Genomic DNA, 25,654 nt, shown 5'->3' with positions numbered 1-25,654 from the left:
CTTCCGGTTGTGGGGATGATGGTAATTAAAGGGATTTTATTGCATAAGGAAAAAAAACGTAAAGGGTTTTTCCTATTATGGTCGCAATTACCAAAATGTTGACATCCAATAGACCGATGAGTAAATAAATTCCATCGTTGCTCTAGTGGTGCTGTTAAACAAGACTCAACAAAAAACTATTTAGAAGCTTTCCTAAGAAAGGAAAAAGAAAGGGTATAGTTTAGTGGCGAATCGAATACCAATGATGTGCATTTTGTATTTTTCTTAAAACTAGAGCGATAGAAGAAACAGAAAGAACGTAGAAATAAGTGTATTATCACCGGACAAATCAAAAAATTAAACCGTCAACTTAAACTCGAACTAGCGGTTTTCTCTTTTTGGACGAATATAAGTTATAATTCAGGACAATGCCTTTAACATATTCACATTAATCAAGTCAAAAATATTTATGCCGTATAATACAGGAGGAATGAAATATGTGTGTCTAAGGCCTATTGTGAAAAACGACGCGGTTTTTTGCATATAGATATTTAACAAGGGAACATGTTCTCGAAATCTGCTTTCGCACACCATTGACAAAGATTCTCAGTGTAAATGCGAAACCGCCTGTTCAGCTAGCTGGTTAATAGGAGGAAGAAGTCCCTAGCCAAACCATTATTGTAAGGATACTGCTAGCTAACCATATACAGTAAAAGTTATCCTTTTGGCTAGTTTCTCGGATCTATTTTCCGTCCTAGGTGTCTTTCTTTAAACATTCAGTCATCTGCATTAGGGGGTAAGGGGGGGTAGGGTTATAAGCGACGGGGGGTATGGGTGCGGCTTATATTTCTCTTCTTTTTTAAGTATACAGGTGTGTTTGTCGGTGGTGGTCGTGGTTAAACCATCGGGGGGGGGGTGAAATAGGCTGGTAGGTATCCGGGGTTCGTAGCCCGAGGGGAGTACCAGCTCCCAACCCAGATGCGAAGGTTTTAAAGAAGAAATCAAGCAATGGGAGGTTCTAAGACCACCTACGCCCCTCTTCGTCTTCAGCTAACAAACCACCAAACTCTAAACCCACTGTCCTGGACACACAGCCCACCCACCATGCTGAGAGTGTGGTTGGTCCAGGATCAGAATGCTTGAAACTTTATTGAATATAAGCAAGAAAATCAAATAAAAGAAAGAAAAGAAAGAAGTTTTTTTAGATCGTTACATTTAGTTAAATCTGACGGCATTTTTGAAACAATGGTATGATTTATTATGTGGAGTAAGTTAATAAAATTAGCCACAAAATGTATTACTAGAAACGAAATCCCATAAAGAAATTAAAAACATAATAACAATTATTAAAATAAATAAATAATTATAATGGCAACACCGCTTGATTATCAGTGATGTCCGTTACAACATTATGATTGTCATATTTTAAAATGTTTGTCTCTAGCACTACAAATAAGCTAGTGATAAACAAAACTGGCATGGGGTAACCTACTTTATATGATATAGTAATATACCGCGTATAGGTGTTCTAATTGGATTTAACATTCGATCCGTAGTTGTTGTATAGGGAATGATATTCAGTCATTTGTTTGGTATGAAACTTTTTACCGGACGTTAATCACTTTGATTTTTTATTTCCTTAAGGTTATATAATATCCCTTTAAGGTTTCAAGCAGCGATGTTCGGGCATCACCTGCGGCGCTATCTGCGCTTGTATGTAGCAGAGGCAAATGGGTAGTTGTTAATCTGTTAGTGGTTAGTGAGGAGGAGGAGAGAGAAGAGGTTTGTAGTGAGTCGTTAAAAACTTCGCTTCTGGGTGAGCCGGTACCGGCATGCGAACTAGCTTGCTCGTAACACGCCTTATGTCCGATGGCCTAGATCACGACAGCCAACCGAGACACGGTCACTGTTACCTTGTCTTCCATCCATATAAGTAACGATAGGATCCGGCCCAAGCCTAGCATACTAGTTACTCCAACACAACATACCAGCTACCAAACCACCTGAAAAAGAATTCATTGTATATATACCCATAACACACATTGTTATTATTATTATTATTATTATTGTAAATTAGATTGAATTTTAGTATTTACTTTAATTTCTCTAAACTTGCAACAAAACAAGAGAAGAAACCTCAAAATAGTTCATATATTATGGTATTCATAATGCATGAAGTGTCTAAATCTTACGGATGTTTTGAATGCAGTTATTGATATCTGTCAATAACAATAGCACATCGCAACTATGGTGTGTGTAAGAAGTAAATTCGAAATCTTGCATCAGTATTCATTATAATTATAATCATACTTAATATAAAAACATGGGCGTCGAAGTAACTTGGGAGGACGGCTACCTATTACAACCCACACACACACCCCACACACCTACACACACAAACACACACATAGAGCGAGAGAGAGACCGAGAGAGAGAGACCGGGCAGAGACAGAATCATTAGAGGAGTGTCCGGCGAGCGGGGACGAGATAGAGAGTGTGCTCGCGAGGGTTCTTTTCGAGGGCAGAGAGAGAGAGAGAGGAGAGAGAAAGGGACACGGAGAGATGGATGAGACAAAGAGAGAGACAAGAGAGAGATCGAAAGAAACAGAGACAGATTCAGAGACAGAGAGCGAACAGAGACACAAAGACAGAATAGAGAGAGACAGAGAGACAGAGAGCGAAAGACAGAGGACTCAAGGAGCAGAGCGAGGAGAGGACAGAGAGGGAAGAGGGATGAGGGGGACACAGAGAGAGACAGGGGCTCTTTGACCCCCCCCCCCCCCCCCCCCCCCCCCCCCCCCCCGGTGCGGGAAAAGAGAAGATAGGAAGGGAACGAGGGGGGGAAACGAAGGGGAACAAGAGAAGACCGAGAGGGACCGAGAGAGAAGAACACACACACACGAGACACACACACACACAAAACACACATACATACACACACACACACACACACACACACACATCAATATACACACAGGACACACAAAGAAAACCACGTATACACACAGAGATATAAGGAGACACATAGAAAAACACACATATACACTGACAAACACACACACCCATACATAACACATACACATACACACAAGAGAGAGGAGAGAGCCCGAAGGGGGGGAGGAGGAGAGAAAGAGAGGCGAGAGCGAGAGAGAGAGATTTACGGAACCAGGAGAGACGGGCCCCCATTGACATCCGGAGGGAGCGAGAGAGACAGAGAGGACAGGAGGAGCAGAGGGAGGAGGAGAGAAGGAGAAGACCAGCAGAGGAGACAGCGAGGAGAGAAGAGAGGAGAGTACAGAGATGGAGAAACCTCACAGAAGGAGAGAAGAATGAGAGAAGAGAGTGAGAGAAAAAACAAAACAGAGACCAATAAAGGGGTTTATGTCGAATAGGAACAACAAACAGACAGAAAAGAGACAGACAGAAAAGGGAAACCCCCATGAAGAGAAAAAACAGAGACAGAGACAGAGTAGCAACAAGACACAAAGAAGAGGAGAGAAGAAACAGAGAGAGAGACAGAGAGAGACACACAGAGCGAGAGAGAGAGGAGAAAGAGAGAGAGAGAGAGAGGACAGAGAGAGACGAGAGAGACAGAGAGAGACACACACACACACACAGAGGAAACATTACCACACAAAGAAACACTTTCCAACACAGAGACAACTACCGACAACACACATGCATACGCATACACATATACACACAACATATACCAGACACGGAGACACACACAAACACACACACACACACACACACACACACACCAATATACACACAAACTCACACAGAGACACACACACAGACACACACACAGACACACACAGAAACACGTATACACACAGAGACACATACATACACATAGAGACATATACACTGACAAACACACACACTCACACATACACATACACACACAGACAGACACATACACAGACACACACACACAAACACAAATAGACACAGACAGACACACACTTACACACAGAGACACATACACACACACACACACACACACACACACATACACAGACACAGACACACACACAGACACAGACACAGACACAGACACACACGCATACATACACACACAGACACACACGCATATACACACAGACACATACACATCAGACACACACATATACGCACAAACATACATACACACATAGACACACATACACACAGACATATATATACACAGACACACACTCACACACACATCCACATACAGAGACACACACACGCACATACACGCTCACGCACATACACGCACTCGCATACACACACGTATATGCAACTCGCACGCACATGCACGCACATCCACCATACGCACACATCAACACACACGCCACACTCGCGCACACGCGCACATGCACATACACCCACTCGCACACTACGTAACTACTACTACTACTACTACTCTACTACTACTACTACTACTACACTACTACTATATATATATATATATATATATATATATAGATATATATATATATATATATATATCTTACATACACACACACATCATATATATATATATATATATAAATCTTATATATATATATATATATATATATATATATATATATATATATATATATATTATATATATATATATATATATATAATATATGAACGCACTTCAGATATAAGGATAGAAAAATTAAGCACTACACATATAAGTGCATTTCACAACATTTGAAATGTATAACTCCCAATCCTGTATCACATAGTTTATTCTTCTGTTAACCTGAACGGATGTAACGAACCGACACTCGACAATCTTAACAACAGCAAACCGAACCAGTCGAAAGATGTATTAAAACACCTGAATCACTCTCTGGGCCGACTTGTCTCTGGGTTACACTTGTTGCATCCGATTTCTGAGCTGGGAGAGTTGTCGCAATGTGTTGTGAAACGTATCTACTCGTTGTTGCGGGCAGACGATGCGTTCTTGTTGTAGGCTTGGTTGTAGTTGGTGATGTAGACGTAGTTGTACTTGGTGATGTAGACTTGGTTTTAGTCGGTGGAGTAGGCGCTGGTGTAGGTTTAGATTTGTCTAAAAGAATGACGCCATCATACAAAAAACAAATACACAAACTTGCTAATAGTCACAACATAAAATTAAATAACCCAGGCCAAGGATTATATCGGACTATAGCACAAAGGATGCATATAGAAGCAGAAATCAATTATAGATTACCGCCAACACTATATTGTACAAAAACATATAGCAAAATCCTTCTTACGTGAAAAACCGGCCTCGGTGGCGTCGTGGTTAGGTCATCGGTCTACAGGCTGGTAGGTAATGGGTTCGGATCCCAGTCGAGGCATGCGATTTTTAATCCAGATACCGACTCCAAACCTTGAGTGAGTGCTCCGCAAGGCTCAATGGGTAGGTGTAAACTACTTGCACCGACCAGTGATCCATAACTGGTTCGACAAAGGCCATGGTTTGTGCTATTCTGCCTGTGGGAAGCGCAAATAAAAGATCCCTTGCTGCTAATCGGGAATAGTAGCCCATGTAGTGGCGACAGCGGGTTTCCTCTCAAAATTTGTGTGGTCCTTAACCATATGTCTGACGCCATATATCCATAAATAAAATGTGTTGAGTGCGTCGTTAAATAAAACATTTCTTTCTTTCTTTCTTACGTGAAAAGAAAGAAATCTTAACAACAGCCACACACATATATGCATGCATACATACTAGTATACACACTATAATGATAATAAATAAATAAAAAAAATAAAAAAAATAGAAATATAGAAAGTATAGTATATAGGTCGAGCACTCGCCTAGGGAGCATGGGTCGTAGGATCGAACCACCCCGGCGGACCCATCGGGTTTATTCCCGTCGCAACCAGTGCCAGTCGACTGGTAGACCAAAGGCAATGGTATGTACTATCAGGTCCCGTGCTTATAAAACTTAAAAGTCTATACTTTAATAAAGTCCAGACTTTAACGTTATGCTATTTGAATGGCGTTGTCATGACGTTAAAGTCTGGACTTTATTCAAGTTTAGACTTTAAGGTTTATAAGCACGGGGCCTGGGACATCCAGTTATAGCCAATTATTAATAATCTAATGTGTTCTCGTTGTATCGTTAACGAGAAAACTTTATTTCATCTAATCATTAATCAAAGACGACGACAATTACTGCTACTATTACTATGACTAATATTACTACTACTATTACTACTACTGCTACTATTACTACCACTAATATTACTACTACTATTACTACTACTGCTACTATTACTACTACTAATATTGCTACTACTATTACTACTACTATTGCTACTGGTACTAATATGACTGCTATCACCTTCTACTACTACTACTACTACTACTACTACTATTACTACTACCACTACTACTACCCATGCTGTTACTACTGCCAGTACTACTACTACTGCTGCTACTACTACTACTACTACTACTACTATTATGACTACCAAAAATAACACAAAATAGACTGATATATAAAATAGTATAAACAACTACAAAAACGAAATCGACAAAACTATTACTACTACTACCACTACCACTACCACTACTACTACCACTACTACTACTACTACCACTACTACTACCACTGCTACTACCACTACTACTACTAGTACTGTTATGACTACCAAATATAACACAAAAAAGACTGATATATAAAATAGTATAAACAACTACAAAAACGAAATCGACAAAACTATTACTACTACTACCACTACCACTACCACTACTACTACTACTACCACTACTACTACCACTGCTACTACCACTACTACTACTACTACCACTACTACTACCACTGCTACTACCACTACTACTACTACTACTGTTATGACTACCAAATATAACACAAAAAAGACTGATATATAAAATAGTATAAACAACTACAAAAACGAAATCGACAAAACTATTACTACTACTACCACTACCACTACCACTACTACTACCACTACTACTACTACTACCACTACTACTACCACTGCTACTACCACTACTACTACTAGTACTGTTATGACTACCAAATATAACACAAAAAAGACTGATATATAAAATAGTATAAACAACTACAAAAACGAAATCGACAAAACTATTACTACTACTACCACTACCACTACCACTACTACTACTACTACCACTACTACTACCACTGCTACTACCACTACTACTACTACTACCACTACTACTACCACTGCTACTACCACTACTACTACTACTACTATTACTACTACTACTATTACCACTACCACTACTACAACTACCACTACCACCACCACTACTACCACCACTACCGCTACGACTACTGTTACTGCTACTGCTACTTCTACTTCTACTTCTACTACTACTGCTACTACCGCTGCTACTACCGCTTCTACTACCGCTACAGCTACCGCTACTGCTACCGCTACCACTACCGCTACCTCTACCACTGCTACTACCACTGCTACTATCACCGCTACTACTACCGCTACTACCACTGCTACTACCACTATTACTATTACTACTACTACTATTACTACTGTTACTGCTACTACTACTACTACTACTACTACTACTACTAGTAGTAGTACTAGTAGTACTACTACTACTACTACTGCTACTACTGCTCCCACTACTACCACCACCACTACTACTACTACTACTACCACCACTACTACTACTGCTACTACTACTATTACTACTAAAAGAAAGAAGTGTTTTATTTAACGACGCACTCAACACATTTTATTTACGGTTATATGGCGTCAGACATATAGTTAAGGACCACACAGATTTTGAGAGGAAACCCGCTGTCGCCACTACATGGGCTACTCTTCCGATTAGCAGCAAGGGATCTTTTATTTGCACTTCCCACAGGCAGGATAGCACAAACCATGGCCTTTGTTGAACCAGTTATGGATCACTGGTCGGTGCAAGTGGTTTACACCTACCCACTGAGCCTTGCGGAGCACTCACTCAGGGTTTGGAGTCGGTATCTGGATTAAAAATCCCATGCCTCGACTGGGGTCCGAACCCAGTACCTACCAGCCTGTAGACCAATGGCCTGCCACGACGCCACCGAGGCCGGTCTATTATTACTACTACTATTACTACTACTACTACTGCTACTGCTACTGCTGCTAATACTATTACTACTACTATTACTACTACTACTACTACTACTACTACTACTACTACTACTTCTACAACTTCGACGACGGTGACGATCATTGTTGAATACGTTAATATATTAATTATAGGATATTAAACTGGCTTCCATTTCGTATCATGTTTATGTTCCGAGTGGAACAGTTTTCAGTTGCCATGAGCTTAGCGAGTGACAATGAAAATTACTTCACGAGGGACATAAACATGATACGAAATGGAAGCGAGTTTAATATCCTATTTATTACCCATAATCGATATTAATTTGTATCACTCAGCTCGTGTAGTTGACGTTCCTGTAGCATCGTAGTGCACCATCAATGACGTCATCGTATCACGTCGAAGTGTTACATCCCACTTGGCGTTTTAATAGGAGGTATCACTTTGATATGTACCAACACATTTTTAACCATATGGGTGATAATATTAATTTTGACACAAATAAAAGATTCTGATACAATAATTATATATTTACAGATTTGGCAAATCGCAGGTAGTCTGTTCGAACAGCTTGTTCTTTCGTAATATATGCCGCCCCAGTAATAATATTTGTACATAGCGACACAAGCTGGTGATTCCAGTTGATTTGGATTATACACATATTTTCTAAATCGAGATCCTGTAAGAAAAACAAACAAATCCAGATAAGTGATGTATTAACGACATAAAATGATAGCGAGATCATCATATCAGACACTAGAAAACAATTAAGCCTAGGTGGTGGGATCTGCTGAAATAATATTGTTGATGAATGTTTATATTATGCAACTAACATACAACTTACATTTAGCAGTAATGTGCATGCTAACTAACCAGTGTCGTTTGCTATCATTTTGGTTTAATCATTTGTTGTGTGTTGAATTAATCACCGAAAAAACAATCACTTAAAAGTTGTTGTTGTTGTTGTTTTCTCAATCAATCGGAAAGAGTAGCCCATGTAGTGGCGACAGCGGGTTTCCTCTCAAAATCTGTGTGGTCCTTAACCATATGTCTCACGCCATATAACCGTAAATACAATGTGTTGAGTGCCCCTGAGTGTGTTGTAACCTCACCGTGGTGCAGGGGTGTAACATTCTTTGAGAATGGCCAATACAGCACAAATCCCCTTGTTTTCTTCGAGATACAATTGAAATTTTGAGTAAAAGTCAGTATCTACCTGTGATATCTGTATTTTTGCACAGTTCTTTACACTGTTTTTATTTCAATCTTGCATTTTTATATTGATGTTGATCATCACTTTATTTGTTTGCATTAGCATAGTTTGACACCCATTAGCCGATGTATTTTTCGTGCTGGAGTGTCGTTAAACATTCATTCATTCATTCATTCATTTACCATAGTTTGACACCCAATAGCCGATGTATTTTTCGTGCTGGGGTGTCGTTAAACATTCATTCATTGTGTTGAGGGCGTCGTTAAATAAAACATTTCTTTTTCTTTTTTTTCCCCGCCCATCCTTAAATGATTTACAGTAACTTAATTGTTATGAGATATATTTTAAATTATAATATGCATCGCCTAAGCATGGATAAAAATTGTATTATAATAACGTACGAGTTATGAGGAATTACGGATTATCTGTCCCGAGTGAACTTAATTTCACTCGGGACAGATAATCCGTAATTCCGAGTATCGAGTGGGTTATTGTATTTATTACCCATAGTGTAAATAGTTTAGAAACTTAAACTTTAAACTTCTTACATGACACAAACTATATAATATACAAGACGTGAAAGTCTGATGAAACTGATGACGTCACCAATGAAAATTAATGACGTCAAAAGCTATCTAGAGGTACAGAAATCAAATGTAAGCAAGAGAGATCACATTCGTAATGAACTGATGTTTCTATTGGCAAGTGAATGACCTACAAGGAAATTAATTTAGAGCATTTTTAATTAAACAAGAACAAATTGCTTAAACGATTTCAACAAAAACTGAACACTGGTGGAGCTAAATGTTTTTTAAAATCTCATCAACGAGAGATGACAGTATAGGAAATTGATGACGTCAGCGGGGAAAACGTAGAAACTATATTCACCCGCATCTCACTGCCCATATGGGTAATAAATAGAGATTATTATTCGAGTTTGTGTGTCGTACTGATTTTACGAAACAAGTGTCAGGATTTGTGTATTGCCCGAGCGATTAGAAAAAGTTGATTTTCGCAAGACTGTGCTCGTTCTATTATTCTTGATTCACTTGTACTTGGCTGTACTGTCTGCAGAGTCACGTAGATTGAGTTGTAGTCGCTTCACTGTAGTCAGGTAGATTTCTCATGTACTCGTTTTTTTCTGTAGAAATAGGTGATTAGATGTAACTTTCACTTGGCCGTAGAATAAGGTAGATTTTGATGTACTCACTTATTTGAAGACAAAAGGTCAGATTTTGCCATCTTATCAAACCACTTAAGACGATAAGTAAATTTTTACGAACAGTTAATTGAATCTAAACAAGAGAAATCTCAAGTTAATGATGTATTTTCTTAATATTGTACTTTCGGAAACATCTTATAATGTGAGGAATAAGGACAGTCCCAACATGGTGATGTGGTTTTAATAATATACTATTATTTTCTTTGTGTATGAATGTGCACATCTTTTTGCGATAGATCATGACATTGCTGTTACAAAACTGATATATAATCTTCCAGTACGTCAATGCTTTTGTTTGTTTACTTCAGGCGTAGAACAGTGTTGGAGCCAGGGAACTTCATATTGGATTCTTTAGTGGGTAAATAAATCCTTATTTATAAGACGCATGGCTAATTGTTGTATTCATGTAATATATCAGTTGTCAAGGTGTGGTATGTTCAGACTTGCCTGCAATAGTTGTTGTGGCAACAATGTGTGTGTGCATTGTATGTGTGTGCTCGTTGTGCGTATGTGTGCAGTTGTGTTTGAAAAAATTTGTTTCCAGTGTTAAACATTAAACTGCATAAATAAATATTAATTTACACTTCTAGCAGCATTAGAATACTTTTTTACTTTGGTCGTCAAGTAAACACAATATCAAAACAAAGTAATCTGATATTCTTCAGGTATTTGCACTACGCGAGATAGCTGCTTATCCGCTTCGATTTTGATACTGAGAAGATATACATATTGATTTATGTGTGCTTACCACATTTCATTTTATTTTCAGGTGACATCATTATAATAGTATAGGTGAACGATTAGTCCCGATCTACAGACAGTAGGTAAACACATTTCTATGGTGTTGTTTTGAATATACTACATTAACATTCATACTGTAATAACCAGTGGTTTGCGAGCTATTTTATGATTCTTTATATTCAATTGACTATTGAACTTAAAGGGACAGTCCTGATTTTGCTGCAATTTTGAAGATGTTATGGATTAACAGAGACTTTTTAACAAATGTAATTACATATTAAATATATTTTTCTGCATATTAGTGGCTCAATATTAAACGTGTTTCTGGTCGTTCTAGTATTTGTACTGGGTTAACTTTCATTTTATTTTCTAAAATATTTTTATTCGTACGTATGAAATTATTTGAAGACAAAATCCAGTTTGGGCTTCTTACAAATATTAAGACGACCAGAAACATATTGAATATACAGACACTGATATTCTAAACAAGAAAATATATTTAATGCGTATTTTTAGACGTTACAATATTCTATTAGTCGGAAACGTCTTACAATGCAGGAAACTCCGGACATCCCCTTTAACATGTGAATGTGGTTTTAATAATTAACTATTATTTTCTTTGTGTATGGAATGTGTAATTCTTTTTGCGACTTGATATTATCAATGAATGTATAACTGATATATATCTCCAGCTACGTCAATGTATTTTGTTTGTTTACTAGTTGTATGTACATGTTGGAGCCAGGGAACTTCATATTGCATTTGATAGTGGGTCCAAATAAAGCCCTAAAACCTTGGCGAATTATTGGTTTTCAATAATACATCAGTTTGATAAAGCGTGTGGTATGTGTGTCCTTGTTTGTTAGTTGTTGCGTGTGTGTGTGTGTCTGTGTGTGTTTGTGTGTGTTTGTGTATTTGCGCGTTTGTGTGCAGTTGTGTTTGAAAGTGCACGTGCGTTAGCGTTTGCGTACATCAACACACCCATATATTACCGTCTATCCATTTACGAGTTCTGTATCTCCGAAGACCAATCCAGTAGTTTCCTCTCATGTTAGTGAGAGTTAGCAGATCTGGCATGACTTCATCTTTCAATTTAACAAGTTTGTTATTGCATCCAGACATGGCGTTTCCCCATGTACTCTTAGTCGAGTATAAAGTAAACACACACACAACACACACACACACACACACCACATATATATATATAATATATATATATATATATATTATATATATATAAATAATATATATATATATCATAAATACAGTAAAAGTCGTATCCTAAATAAATTTAGAACAAAAAATAATTAATGATGATGACACATGACACACATAACAATGGTGTTGTGATGATGATACACACACACATAATGTATATATATATATATGATTTATCATATAATAAGGGCCGTAGCTAGGATAATTTGTTTGAGGGGGGGGGGGGGGCAACTGAGTAGTTAATAGTTTAAAACTTCTTAATGAGTGATAATATGATAATAATTTTGTTTTATGATGATGATAATGCTTTCCGGAATAATTCTGGGAGGGGTAACTGCTGGTAATAACCTCTATATACATATACATATATAATAATTTGTTGAAGCAGATAATAACAATAAACAGAAACTTTTGATATGATAATAATAATAATAATAATAATGTTGATGATGATGATGATGATGATGATGATGATGATGATGATGATGATGATGATGATAATAATAATAATGGTGTTTGATGATGCTGATGATAATAATAATAATAGTGTTGATGGTGATGATGATAATGATGGTGATGATGCTGATGCTGATGACGATGACGACGATACCACTTGGCATAGCAAAATATGTTTAATATGCGCTTTTCCACAAACAGGATAGCATATATATATATATATATATATATATATATATATATATATATATATATATATATATATATTTATATATGAAGCTTTGGTATTCGTTTAGTATATCTTCTAAGGGGGACATACGTCGAGTTCATTTTATATTTAATTTAAATAAGAGCGCACGAAGGTACCTACCTGGGCATGCATAATATTTTTTTGTGTTACAGTCACCCAAACTCAGGTCTAACATGTTGTCATCGTATCCATAGTCATAATATACGTAACCACAGTTCGCATCGGTGCTAGGAGTGAATGAAACGCGTCCTGGTATATCTGTAAAACCAACGCAATCAAGTAAAGCATGATATAAATATTTTCATTGTATTACAAAACATTGAAACCGGTATCAAAATTAAATAAAGGTAAATGTTGGGGTTTTTAATGAAATTTAAGGTCAATGTCCGATTCTAATATTACATTATAAATGATAGGATTTCCATTGAAAGATTCAAATATTGAAATCGTGATATGCCCTTTAAATTCAGTCTTGTGCTGACAAAGATACGGTTCTGAAGTCGCAAACAAAGTTGGGGTTTTTCGTTCAGATTCCGTAAAGAAAATGAAAAGTGTTAAATATATATCTGTGTGTGTGTGTGTGTGTGTGTGTGTGTGTGTGTGTGTGTGTGTGAAGATTTAAATAATTATTGACGTGGAGAATAGTGGTTATGAAATAAATAAATAACTTCTCTTTTTTTACCATTTCTACAATAGTCTGTGCCATCAGAAGGCATAAATATTTCAGCTTTATTACAGTATTTATACATCACTGGACTTTTAAAATGTTCAGATATACTGCATTTTCATTAAAATGCCGTTTTACAATAAACTGTCTTTTTCAACAGAAAACAACTTTCTCACGTTATGTACATCAGGCATACGCTATGTACATCACGTATACGCTATGTACCCAAAACATGCGCTATGTGTATTAAGTATATGATACGCACATGAAGTATACACTAGATACATCACGTATGTACAACAGTTATACACCATGTACACCAACCATACGTTATTTACATCAAGGATACGCTATGTATATAAAGTACACACAATGTACACCAGGCATACACTATGCATATCAAGTATACGGTTTGCACATTAAACATACGCTATGCACCTCACGTACATATATCAAGTATTTTCTATAGCAATCAGGCATACGCTATTTGAATCAAGGAGACGCTATGTATATAAAGTACACACAATGTACACCAGGCATACACTATGCACATCAAGTATACGGTTTGCACATTAAACATACGCTATACACCTCACGTACCTATATCAAGAATTCTCTATAGCCACCAGACATACGCTATTTGCATCAAGAATACTTTAAGTTCATGAATCATACCTTATGTATAAGAAACATAAAAGGAAGAAAGGAAATGTTTTCTTTTATGATGCACTCAACACACTTTATTTACGGTTATATGGCGTCGGACATATGGTCAAGGACCACACAAATGTTGAGAGAGAAACCCGCTGTCGCCACTTCATGGGCTACTCTTTTCGATCTTTTATATGCACCATCACACAGACAGGATAGCACATACCACGGCCTTTGATATACCAGTCGTGGTGCACTGGCTGGAACGATTAATAGCCCAATGGGCCCATCGACGGCGATCGATCCCTGACCGACCGTGCATTAAGCGAGCGCTGTACCACAAGAAACATGTAAGTGCCCTCTCTCTAAGAAATGAACACAGCAGAACTGATGTTGTGTTTCACAGATCCAGAGTAGATTAATGTCTTGTAATCGTCTGCTGACTGAGACGCATAGTTCATCCGCCATAGGTAATAATCATTCCATACTGAGACCTGTTTGAATCTGTTGGTCGGGGATGTAGCCATCGGGTCCAATTGTCTTTGTCAGGAATGGTAACTTGGGTTCGAAGTTGAGCGAATACAATAACCCTAGGTTTTACCCTAAATACCATTTCATTGACCACTGTCGAGTTGGCCGATAACAAATATTTCACATAGTAACCAATAATACACACACAACAGGAAGAAACCCGACAACACCTACGTATTTAACAGGAACATTATTGAAAGGGGTGCTGTCAGGTTTCTTCCTGTAGTCTGTATTTATCATCAAACATATAGTGATTCTTGTATTAGAGTGGAAACCCTTGCCTGCACGATGGTAGGCAGCAAGTCCTTGTTTTCGCTGTACAGTTATCTCTGGCTGAGAGAGAGAGATCATGACCGTCCAAATGTTTGTACTCGAGCTAATTAACATTTCATTAAACTACGGGAAGGCATACCAATATCATAGACTGACACTTTCAATTCACTTCCACAGTACTGGTTAAATGACCCGGGACATCGAATTTCTTTAACATGCGTGGAGACATTGACCGTTTCGTCTAAACAATAGCAATATTGTCCCTGGAAAAAAATAGAGATATATCTATTACTAAAACACAAAACCTGAAAAAAAATAGAGTGTCTGAAGTATGTATGGATAGAAAGAAAGAAAGAAATGTTTTATTTAACGACGCACTCAACACATTGTATTTACGGTTATATGGCGTCGGACACATGGTTGAGGACCACACAGATATTGAGAGAGGAAACCCGCTGTCGCCATTTCATGGGCTACTCTTTTCGATTAGCAGCAAGGGATCTTTTATATGCACCATCCCACAGACAGGGTAGTACATACCACGGCCTTTGATATACCAGTCGTGGTGCACTGGCTGGAACGAGAAATAGCCCAATGAGCATCGAGCGAGCGCTTTACCACTGGGATACGTCCTGCCCCTTATGTGTGGATAAAGGCACGTAAACAAAGTTACATAAATAGATAAAGACACAATTATACAGGATATGATATATGTATGAACACACACACACACACACACACACACACACACACACACACACACTCACATACATGCACAAATACATCCATGGACGCACACACAAAAGAGTGTTGAAGACATAAAGGGAGATATATGGGTAGGAAGAGAAGTAATTAAATAGAGAATAATACATGAGTGGCCGTTAGATACCACTTATGTTACGAGTTGTTTTAACCTTCTGACTACTGCAGGCGAGATATCTCGCCCGACGTCACGTCAGTCGATATACTGTACACTGTATACAGTGCATTCCCCAATTCATATTTCCCGCCGTTTTGCACACGACACTCACCGGAAACGGAAATATAATTAAAGAAAAAAGATTTTTTTTCAAAATGGTGGTTTTTGTTTTGATTTTTTCAATTGAAAATACCTTGAAATTTTGAGTTCAAAAAGTGGTTTTCGGCAAGTATTTTCGCTTGACAACAATGGCGGCATATCGCGGTAATTTTCAGGGATCGATAGCTGATTGTAACAGCTAATTTGATAATAAATTTGATCGTTTTACCAACAACGAAAATTACCAAATATTGCAATATGAATCGTAGTTCGGTTTTTAAAAAAAATTCTGGTCAGAAAACCACTGTTATCGGGAATAATGGACATAAATACTGGACAGCTGGCCACAAATGCCCGTAAGTAAACGCAACTTTTTCGATTTTTTGCCTAATTTTAATCACCATTAGCCGATCTAAAATAATAAAAATTACCAAAAAAGACACGAAAATAATACTTACCGATTCATATATGAACTTTATTTCATGTATTTATGAAACATTTAAGTGAATATATGTGAGTAAAAATTATAAACTTGTACTCACTCAACGTGGTTTTTGTTCAAAATTAATCCAGTAGTCTAAAGGTTAAAATGTATCTAACGAGTGAAAGCGAGTTTCATACGTTTTTCAACAACGAGTTGTAACATAAGTGGTATCTAACGGACACAAATATATTATTCTATTTTTTATATATCGTCAAAAATTATTTTTGACTAAAAGTAGCTAACTTATCATTATTATTATTATTATTTGATTCAAATAACAGAAAGAGTTGCTGTGTTCTTGTTTAGTTTAATGCTGTAATCATTTTCAACATCATCATCAACATTAGCAAAAACAATATGGACACATCTTTTAGTTTATCAGTGTTACTTTTCTTTTCATTACATTAATACAATCGTAATTAATTAATTTCAATCACCTGTAAACCAACTGGTCCGTCATCGCATGTCTCGTAACAGAGATACGGTTCATTGGCGTATAATGTATAATTCCGATCTGTGATAAGCGAAACGTCCAGTGATCCTTTTAGCGTTAATAGTGTGGTGTTATCCTCTGAAACATAACAGTTTATTAGAATATATATATTGTAGCCACTTCATGGGCTACACTTTTCGATTAGCAGCAAGGGATCTTTTATATGCACCATCCCACATACGGAATAGCACATACCACGACCTTTCATATGCCAGTCGTGGTGCACTGGCTAGAACGAGAAATAACCCAATAACATACGTTGGTGTTCTTTACTACTTTAAGCACTAAGATAGGTAAGTGGTAGACTGGCTTTCGAGATTGAGATAATAAGCCCGTCACATATATAAAAACGCATACACACACAAAGAAAACCATAATAGTGGTTAAGCCATCGGACTAAAGCCTGGTAGGTACAGGGTTCGCAGCCCGGTACTGGCTCCCACTCAGAGCGAGTTTTAGCGACTCAATGGGTAGGTGTAAGGCCACTATACCCTTTTTTCTCTCACTAACCACTAACAATTAATAACTAACCCTCTGTCGTGGACAGACATCCCAGATAGCTGAGGTGTGTGCCCAAGACCGCGTACTTGAACCATAATTGGATATAAGCACACAAATAAGTATGATCAAACACAGAAAACCCAGAAGAACGTAATAATGCAGCAAAGCGCTGAATTCACTTTTAAGTATTCACACTGTTATCACTGACTCAGCCGTTACAATGAACTGATCCGAAAAATGTGTGAATCTTTCATCAGTTTCAAATCAAATAGGAACAATTTGTTTGGGTAATAGTGAATTCTCCCGAGTGTCTTGTGATATCATAATGTATCAGCATCAGTTGATAAAAGTATGAAAACCGAGGCTTGCCGATGATTTTTATACTTTTATCAATGAGTGCTGATAAATTATGATATCATAAGACACGATGGAGGTATTCTTTTTATCTTATATTATCATTCTTTACATTTGCGACAGTTGTAAACAATGTCAGTAATGTGGGTTGAATGTCACTATATTTGGCAGCGGTAGACTTGTTAACTAGCAGAACAACAGTGGCGTGACGTCACTAATGATAGGTTTAGCGCTGAAACATACACAGTGACGTAACAAAATATTGTCTTGTGATTATAATTTGACGAATCAAGATTATAAGAAGCGATATCTCATGGAAGAATATCGCAGGAGATATTGCAAATTATAGTGCCAGCGATATCTCCTACAAAAGCCTTTAGTGGATGATAATTATTCTTATTTAATTTCTTTAGGACGGTCTGTATAATATTATACAGATATGACTGATAAAATTCAAAACATTTATCACACAAAATGTTCCAAACAAAAAAATAGTAAAACATCACTAAATTATCCTGAAAACGCGTCTCTCAACATTTTAGTACCAAATGGTTTTTAGGTGATCACACCCGTCCCTGTTATATATAGGCTATCATTTTAGTGTTTATATAAAATTACGACATGGACATAAAACCTTTCCTGTATTTATACCTGGAAATAACCGCAATAAAATCCAGAACCCTTTACATAATACCCGCTAACTAAACAAGGTGCTGGCGAGTGGTTAAGTAACTATTTCAGTTCTTATCAGTTATTACCTGTCCATTTCCATGGCGTATACACTTCCAGAGCACCAACCCAGTAACGTTGACGTCTCACCATTTTCCTTTTAAGTGTTTGTGAAATATGACCTCGTGCAAGAAGTACACCAACGTCGTCACATCCTGAATTTACGGCGGTCCACCAATCGATTTGCTTAGTGAATTTATATTCATCTTTGAGAGCATCCCAAGTAATGTTTCTCCAAGGAGCTGAGCAAATAGAATTTAATAAAAAAACATTGAAATTTTAATTCAATAAAACATCTGTCTTCGTAAGGCTTCCTGATTCCTACTACTACTTCTGCTACTACTACTCCTATTAATGCTATTACTATAACCACCATAACCACTTATTTTTATTTCATTTTTTGTTTCTCATTCATGAAAAAAATGCCCTGAAAATGGTAAAAATGTCCCAAAGGTGTTTAGTATACCATGCCGTGCATTATTTCTAGGAAAATCACTAACTACTATTATTACTGCTACCACTACTCGTGTTACTACTACTATTATTACTGCTACTGCTACTGCTACTTCTATTACTACTAATACAGGCGCGTTCGCAGGGGGGGGGGGGGGGGGTCGAAACAATAAAACCCAGAACCCTTTACGGAATTATTTCACTTTATTACAAAACGACACTTTTGAAAAATGTACATGTGTCGTTTTGTAATAAAGTGAAATAATTCCGTTTGTTTGTTAAAACTGATAAAAATTGGAATGGAAATTTGTTGTCCATGTCCTGTTGAGCATTGACAGCGATTTTGAGATGTTAATAAGCAACATAACATATGGAAAATAACGTTTATTACAAAACGGCACTTAAGCGCTATTGCTCCAAAAACGCACTTAATGCACTTACAACAATAAGGGTAATTTCCCAAGTCTGTGGATCGACAAACTAATGAAAAGATATGCCAAATTTGGTCTGGTGGTACATATTTTGGTCCCAAGATTAACTTAGAGTAGATTAGAAATAAATTGAAAACATTTTAAATACAGTGGAATGGAAAAGGTATACCCGTGTGTGTGTGTGTGTGTGTGTGTGTGTGTGTGTGTGTGTGTGTGTGTTGTCTGTCCGCCTGCTTGTTAGAGGTTTTGCTTCTTTTCTTTTTTTCTTTTTTTTAATTTTCTTTGCTGCTGTTTTTTTTTTTTTAAATTAGTTGTTTTGGGGGTTTTTTGGTTGTTTTTTTTGTTAACAGAAGTTAACTCACATAAAATCTCATAAGTTTCCGATACACAGAAGAGCACAGCGCATATCCAAATACAGGTCATGTTGTTTTTCGCCATGCCATTGCATATGTTCACTAACCAGGAAGAAATATGGCGCGCATTTAAGTATTATTTTACCAACAGTGTTAATTATGTACTCAATAAATGTTGTTGTGCCGCAGTTTATTCCTTATTTCTTCTGTTGGGACAGAAACATCTTGCTTATTTTTGATTATCAACGGCAAAGTTTCTGGATCAAAGTGACTGACCTAGGAAACACTTTCAAACTATGTTCCTTGTAAATATATTTTTCACGAATCCATAACTGACTTCACTTTTCCTGACTGTTACAATGACAAATGAACATTATTTCACGAGGGACATAAATTTGATAATAACTGGTACGGAGTTTGTTACTCTATTTATTACCTCAGCTATTTTTTCTCTCTAAAAGCCTTTATTTTTTACGCACATGCACGAAGGCCAACCTGTATAGAAACGATGTAAACCACTTTACGCACTGTTCTGAGAATTGCTATAACTTTGTAATTTAATCACGTTCATAGATAATTTTCAAAAACAAAAAGGTTTTTTTAGTCAGCTACAAAATCTGTAATGAATTTCATTAAAATTATATTTTGTTGTCAGTTTAATTCCAAAAACAGAGAGCTGTAAACGTAAACGCAAACTCTTTAAACTACATGACGTCATTTTGTGTGCTTGCCAATCGTGATGACGTCATATTTAGTACCGACATGTGTATTGCTTTGTAAGCGTCAAATTATCCAATAGTATTGTTCGTTAGACCAATGCAGAATATTTCTCACTGAGAAAATATGAAAAATATTTTCCCTGTTATGAGTGACCGCTGGGGTAATAATAGCGTTTTAATATATCAGCCATATAGTAGATAGGAAGGAAATGGTTTATTTAACGACGCAATCAACACATTTTATTTACGGTTATATGGCGTCGGACATATGGTTAAGAACCACACAAATATTGCGAGAGGAAACCCGCTGTCGCCACTTTATGTGGCTACTCTTTTCGATTAGCAGCAAGTGATCTTTTATATTCACCATCCCATAGACAGGATAGTACAAACCACGGCCCTTGATGTACCAGTCGTGATGCACCGGCTGGAGCGAGAAATAGCCCAATGGGCCCACTGACGGTGATCGATCCCAAACCGACCGCGCATCAAGCGAACGCTTTACCACTGGTCTACGTCTCGCCCTATAATAGATAGGAATGCTGACTTGCTTACTTGCTTGTATTCATGATATAATTTTTAATATACTGCATTACTGTGTTGTTTAGGGTTTTTTTATATTTCATTGTGTGTATGTGTTGTGTCCGCATGCATGCGCATGCGGGTGGTATATAATAGGGTTGTGTGCGTATGTAATGTGTGCTCACGTGTATGTGTATTTATTTGTTTTTTGTGTACGTGCGTTTATATGTGTGTGTCTGTGATTGTGATTGTGCTTGTGCTTATGTGTGTCACTGCGTGTGTGCGTGTGTGCGTGTGTGTGTGTGAGTGTACGCGCGCGCGTGCGGGTGGGCGGGTGGACGGGCAGGCGTGCGTGAGTTTTTTTCATTAATAATTATCACAGTTTTATGTGACACAGTGACATAATATCCACGGTGTCATGTAACAGACCTGTTCAGTTCTAAAATACTCTGTTTTCTCTCCATACAGTCCATATCTAACAGAAACAGACTTAATTGCTAATACCAGTATTTACTGACCCCAAATTCGACCAAACAAGGGCGGGACGCAGCCCAGTGGTAAAGCGCACGTCTGATGCGTAGTCAGTCTAAGATCGATCCACGTCGGTGGACCGATTGGGTTATTTCTCGTTCCAGCCAGTGCACAACGACTGATATATCAAAGGCCGTGGTATGTGCTATCCTGTATGTGGGATGGTGCATATAAAAGATCCCTTTCTACTAATGGAAAAATGTAACGGGTGACTGTCTCAAAATGACCATATGTTTGACATCCAACAGCCGATGATTAATACATAAATGTACTCTAGTGGTGTCGTTAAACAAAACAAACAAACCTTCACGCATAGAACTTACATAATTTTCCGTATGCAACATGTGTAAATACGCCTGATATAACCCAGTATATCCACACAGATCTCATGACGACGCCATTAGTTATCTCTCGGTAACCAGGAAGTTTTTTACCTACCCGTACACTCAATGCTCTACTTTTATATTTATATGGTTCGTGTTTACTCAATAAACCGAAACGGGGACACGTTTTGTCAGAAGCTTTACAACCATAGAGTATATGAAACAAGGCGTTGTAGTTTGAATGTAATGGATATGAATGTATCACTATATTACCCAGCGGAATCGAAAAGGTATACATGCAGGTTTGTCCTCCGTCTGTCTATGACCGGCCTCGGTGGCGTCGTGGTTAGGCCATCGGTCTACAGGCTGGTAAGTACTGGGTTCGGATCCCAGTCAAGGCATGGGATTTTTAATCCAGATACCGACTACAAACCCTGAGTGAGTGCCCCGCAAGGCTCAATGAGTAGGTGTAAACCACTTGCACTGACCAGTGATCCATAACTGGTTCAACAAAGGCCATGGTTTGTGCTATCCTGCCTGTGGGAAGCGCAAATAAAAGATCCCTTGCTGCCTATCGTAAAAGAGTAGCCTATGTGGCGACAGCGGGTTTCCTCTAAAAAAAAACAGTGTCAGAATGACCATATGTTTGACGTCTAAAAGCCGATGATAAGATAAAAAATCAATGTGCTCTAGTGGCGTCATTAAATAAAACAAACTTTACCGTCTGCGTGTGTGTGTGTGTGTGTGTGTGTGTGTGTGTGTGTGTGTGTGAATTGTGTGTCACAATGACCAAATGCTTAACTTCCAACAGACGATGATTCATATATGATTCTTTTGTTCTCTGTCGGTCTCTGCTATTGTATTGTTTTCCTGTCTGTTAGCCTGTTTGTCTGTCTGTCTGTCTGTCTGTCTGTCTGTCTCTCTCTCTCTCTCTCTCTCTCTCTCTCTCTCTCTCTCTCTCTCTCTCTCTCTCTCTCTCTCTCTCTCTCTCTCTCTCTCTCTCTCTCTCTCTCTCTCTCTCTCTCTATGTCCCTCTCTCTGTCTTTGTCTCTATGTCCCTCTCCTGTCTTGGTCTCTGTCTTTGTCTCTCTGCTGTATTGCTCAGTCTGTGTCTGTCTCTGTCCCTGTATGCCCGTCTGTTTAGTTGACTGACCGCATGAATACTCACACGCCTGTCTGGTTTTCTGTCTTACTGTCTGCCTGCCTCTATGTCTGTCTGGTTGAGTCATTGTCTGTCTGTCTGTCTGCCTTCCTGCCTGACTGTGTGATTGTCTATGACTGACTAATTGATTGACACTTTGAGTGACTGACTGACTTACTGACTCATTGGATGAATAACTGACTGATTGATTACAGTGGATGACTGACCGACTGTCTCATTAAGTGACTAAATGACTGACTGGCTGACTGATTAATAGTCTTACTATTTGTATGCCTATCTGATTGACTGACCGTCTTTGTAGGTTTGTCTGACTGACTGACTGACTCACTCACTCACTCACTCACTCACTCACTGACCGTCTGGCTGATTGACTGTCTGTCTGACTGACTGACTGACTGACTGACTGACTGACTGACGGACTGACCGACCGACTGACTGACTGACTTATTTGTATGCCTATCTGACTGACTGACTCACTGACTGATTGGTTGACTGACTGACTGGCTGACTGACTGACTGACTAAGATGCTGCTTGGGCTGTATGATCGAACCCCCTTGGTTGATCCATTCCCTGATTGTCCTACGACCGGTGTCTCAAAAGTCGCGGTATGTGCTGTCCTGTCAGTACATATAAAATATCAGGTATCAAATATTTGACATCCAATAGTAAATTAATCTGATCAAGTGGTGTCGTTAAACAAAACAAACTTGAAACTGGGATCGACATACTGACTGCGTGCCTGCGTGCCTGTTTGGAACATAGGACGGACGTAGCGACGCATGGGTGGATATGACATCATATGTACATAGTATCATTTGTTAAAACAGAAACCAGAAATTAACTTACATAATGTTTCCTTAGCCACACATACACAGAAGAGCATAACACATATCCAAAGACAGGTCATGTTGTTTCTCGCCATGACATTGTAAATGTTCACCAACCAGGAAGAAATATGGCCCGTACTTAAGTTTCTATAATATAGCAGGGCCGTGCCTAGCCTAAAATAAACGGAGGTGCTCTAAAAATGCACAATAATACATCACACGGACTCTCATCCGCACAGCTCAGCCCACCCCACATTTATGTGTGTGAGTGTGTGTGTAAAATTACAATTTTAAACATAATATCAATTTATTGGTATAGATATATTTTTAGTCGTAGGAGGGAATCAGGGTATAGCAATGACCCCATTGTCTGCTCGCCGGGTACGACCCTAGTTAGTAGATAATGTTTCCAGGGCACAAAAGAATATTTAGTTACCGCTGAACCAAGTCAGCTATACGTCAAATTCCGGATTTGTGTTTGAGATTGGGTCATAAACAAAGCATGTTAGTTTGGGACTACGTGAAGTGAGGTGAGTTTTTCCTTGTTTGCTTTTTTCTTCCTTTGGTTACAGTTTTGCTGTAGTAGTTGTTGTTGTTTTCCTCAAGTTGTTATTGTTCTTATTTATGTATTCAAACACGAAACTGTGATATTGTAGGTACTGACTAAAACAAATAACTACATGTAACAAAATATACATAATTATATAAGTATGTATGTATGTATGTATGTATGTATGTATGTATGTATGTATGTATGTATGTATGCATGCATGCATGCATGGATGTATGTATGTATGTATGCATGTATGCATGTATGCATGTATGTATGTATGTATGTCTCACGGAACATGCTCTTAAATTTGTTTCGCCTGTGGCGATTTTAATTGTGTTAGAGGGCCGTGTGCAGTTTATTGCCCGTAGCCCAGATGGGCAACTTGTTACGTAAGACTTCTGCGCGACCGTCCTCGATCGGACATTCCAATATGCACTTAGTCCAGCTACGGAGGCCATGTGGCGAGTAGTTACGTAATACCTCTGCGAGTGCGGGGTTTACAACCGTGATTTTGGCGACGATGGCGTCAGCCAGACTGACGATCAGAGAGAAATATATCGACTCTAGTAAATGTAGAATATGAGATGATACGTGAGGTACCGCCTTGTTCCCCCAGGCCAATTCTGATTTTGGAATAAATAGCTAGGATTTAGAGAAATCTAGGAGAACGAATAGGAAGGCTCCGAGGGAACGTTAGTCCGTTTGGACTCTGGTAAATATCATTTCTGCTCTGTGTATAACCTTGATGTGATTGATGTGACTTTAAATATTTTAATACTGTATTATACCAATATTCTTTAGAAAGTGTCTTCGGTCATCTGACGAAGTAAATCGTAGACTTGTTGTTCTAACATTATACGAGTATTTGGTAATATAAAGCTTAGCCAGTCATCCTAGACGACCTGGGTAAACTGTA

The 25,654-nt window shown here is 38.0% G+C and overlaps 1 protein-coding gene across 1 annotated transcript; it reads right to left on the bottom strand.

Moving 5' to 3' along the window:
- Positions 1-4,896: 4,896 nt before the first annotated feature.
- Positions 4,897-24,306, bottom strand: LOC121367239. The gene is made up of 7 exons (XM_041491349.1): positions 24,205-24,306; positions 18,893-19,105; positions 17,224-17,357; positions 15,424-15,547; positions 13,283-13,420; positions 12,505-12,519; positions 4,897-4,985 (listed from the first exon to the last, which is right to left on the bottom strand). The coding sequence occupies exons 1-7, from the start codon at positions 24,278-24,280 to the stop codon at positions 4,897-4,899; spliced, it is 789 nt and encodes a 262-aa protein (XP_041347283.1). The 5' UTR covers positions 24,281-24,306.
- Between the last annotated feature and the right edge of the window lie 1,348 nt (positions 24,307-25,654).

This window comes from Gigantopelta aegis, unplaced genomic scaffold (assembly GCF_016097555.1).
Source record: "Gigantopelta aegis isolate Gae_Host unplaced genomic scaffold, Gae_host_genome scaffold72, whole genome shotgun sequence".
NCBI lineage: Eukaryota > Metazoa > Mollusca > Gastropoda > Neomphalida > Peltospiridae > Gigantopelta > Gigantopelta aegis.
The sequence above is the reverse complement of the archived record's forward strand: the minus strand, read 5'-3'. Positions and strand labels throughout refer to the sequence as shown.

Coding starts and splice junctions, on each gene's coding strand:
- LOC121367239 (XM_041491349.1), bottom strand. CDS start 24,280: ATGGCGAGAAACAACATGACCTGTCTTTGGATATGTGTTATGCTCTTC. Junction 19,106..24,204: donor TGTGGCTAAGGAAACATTAT/GTAAGTTAATTT, acceptor CTATTTGCTCAG/CTCCTTGGAGAAACATTACT. Junction 17,358..18,892: donor TACGCCATGGAAATGGACAG/GTAATAACTGAT, acceptor GTTATGTTTCAG/AGGATAACACCACACTATTA.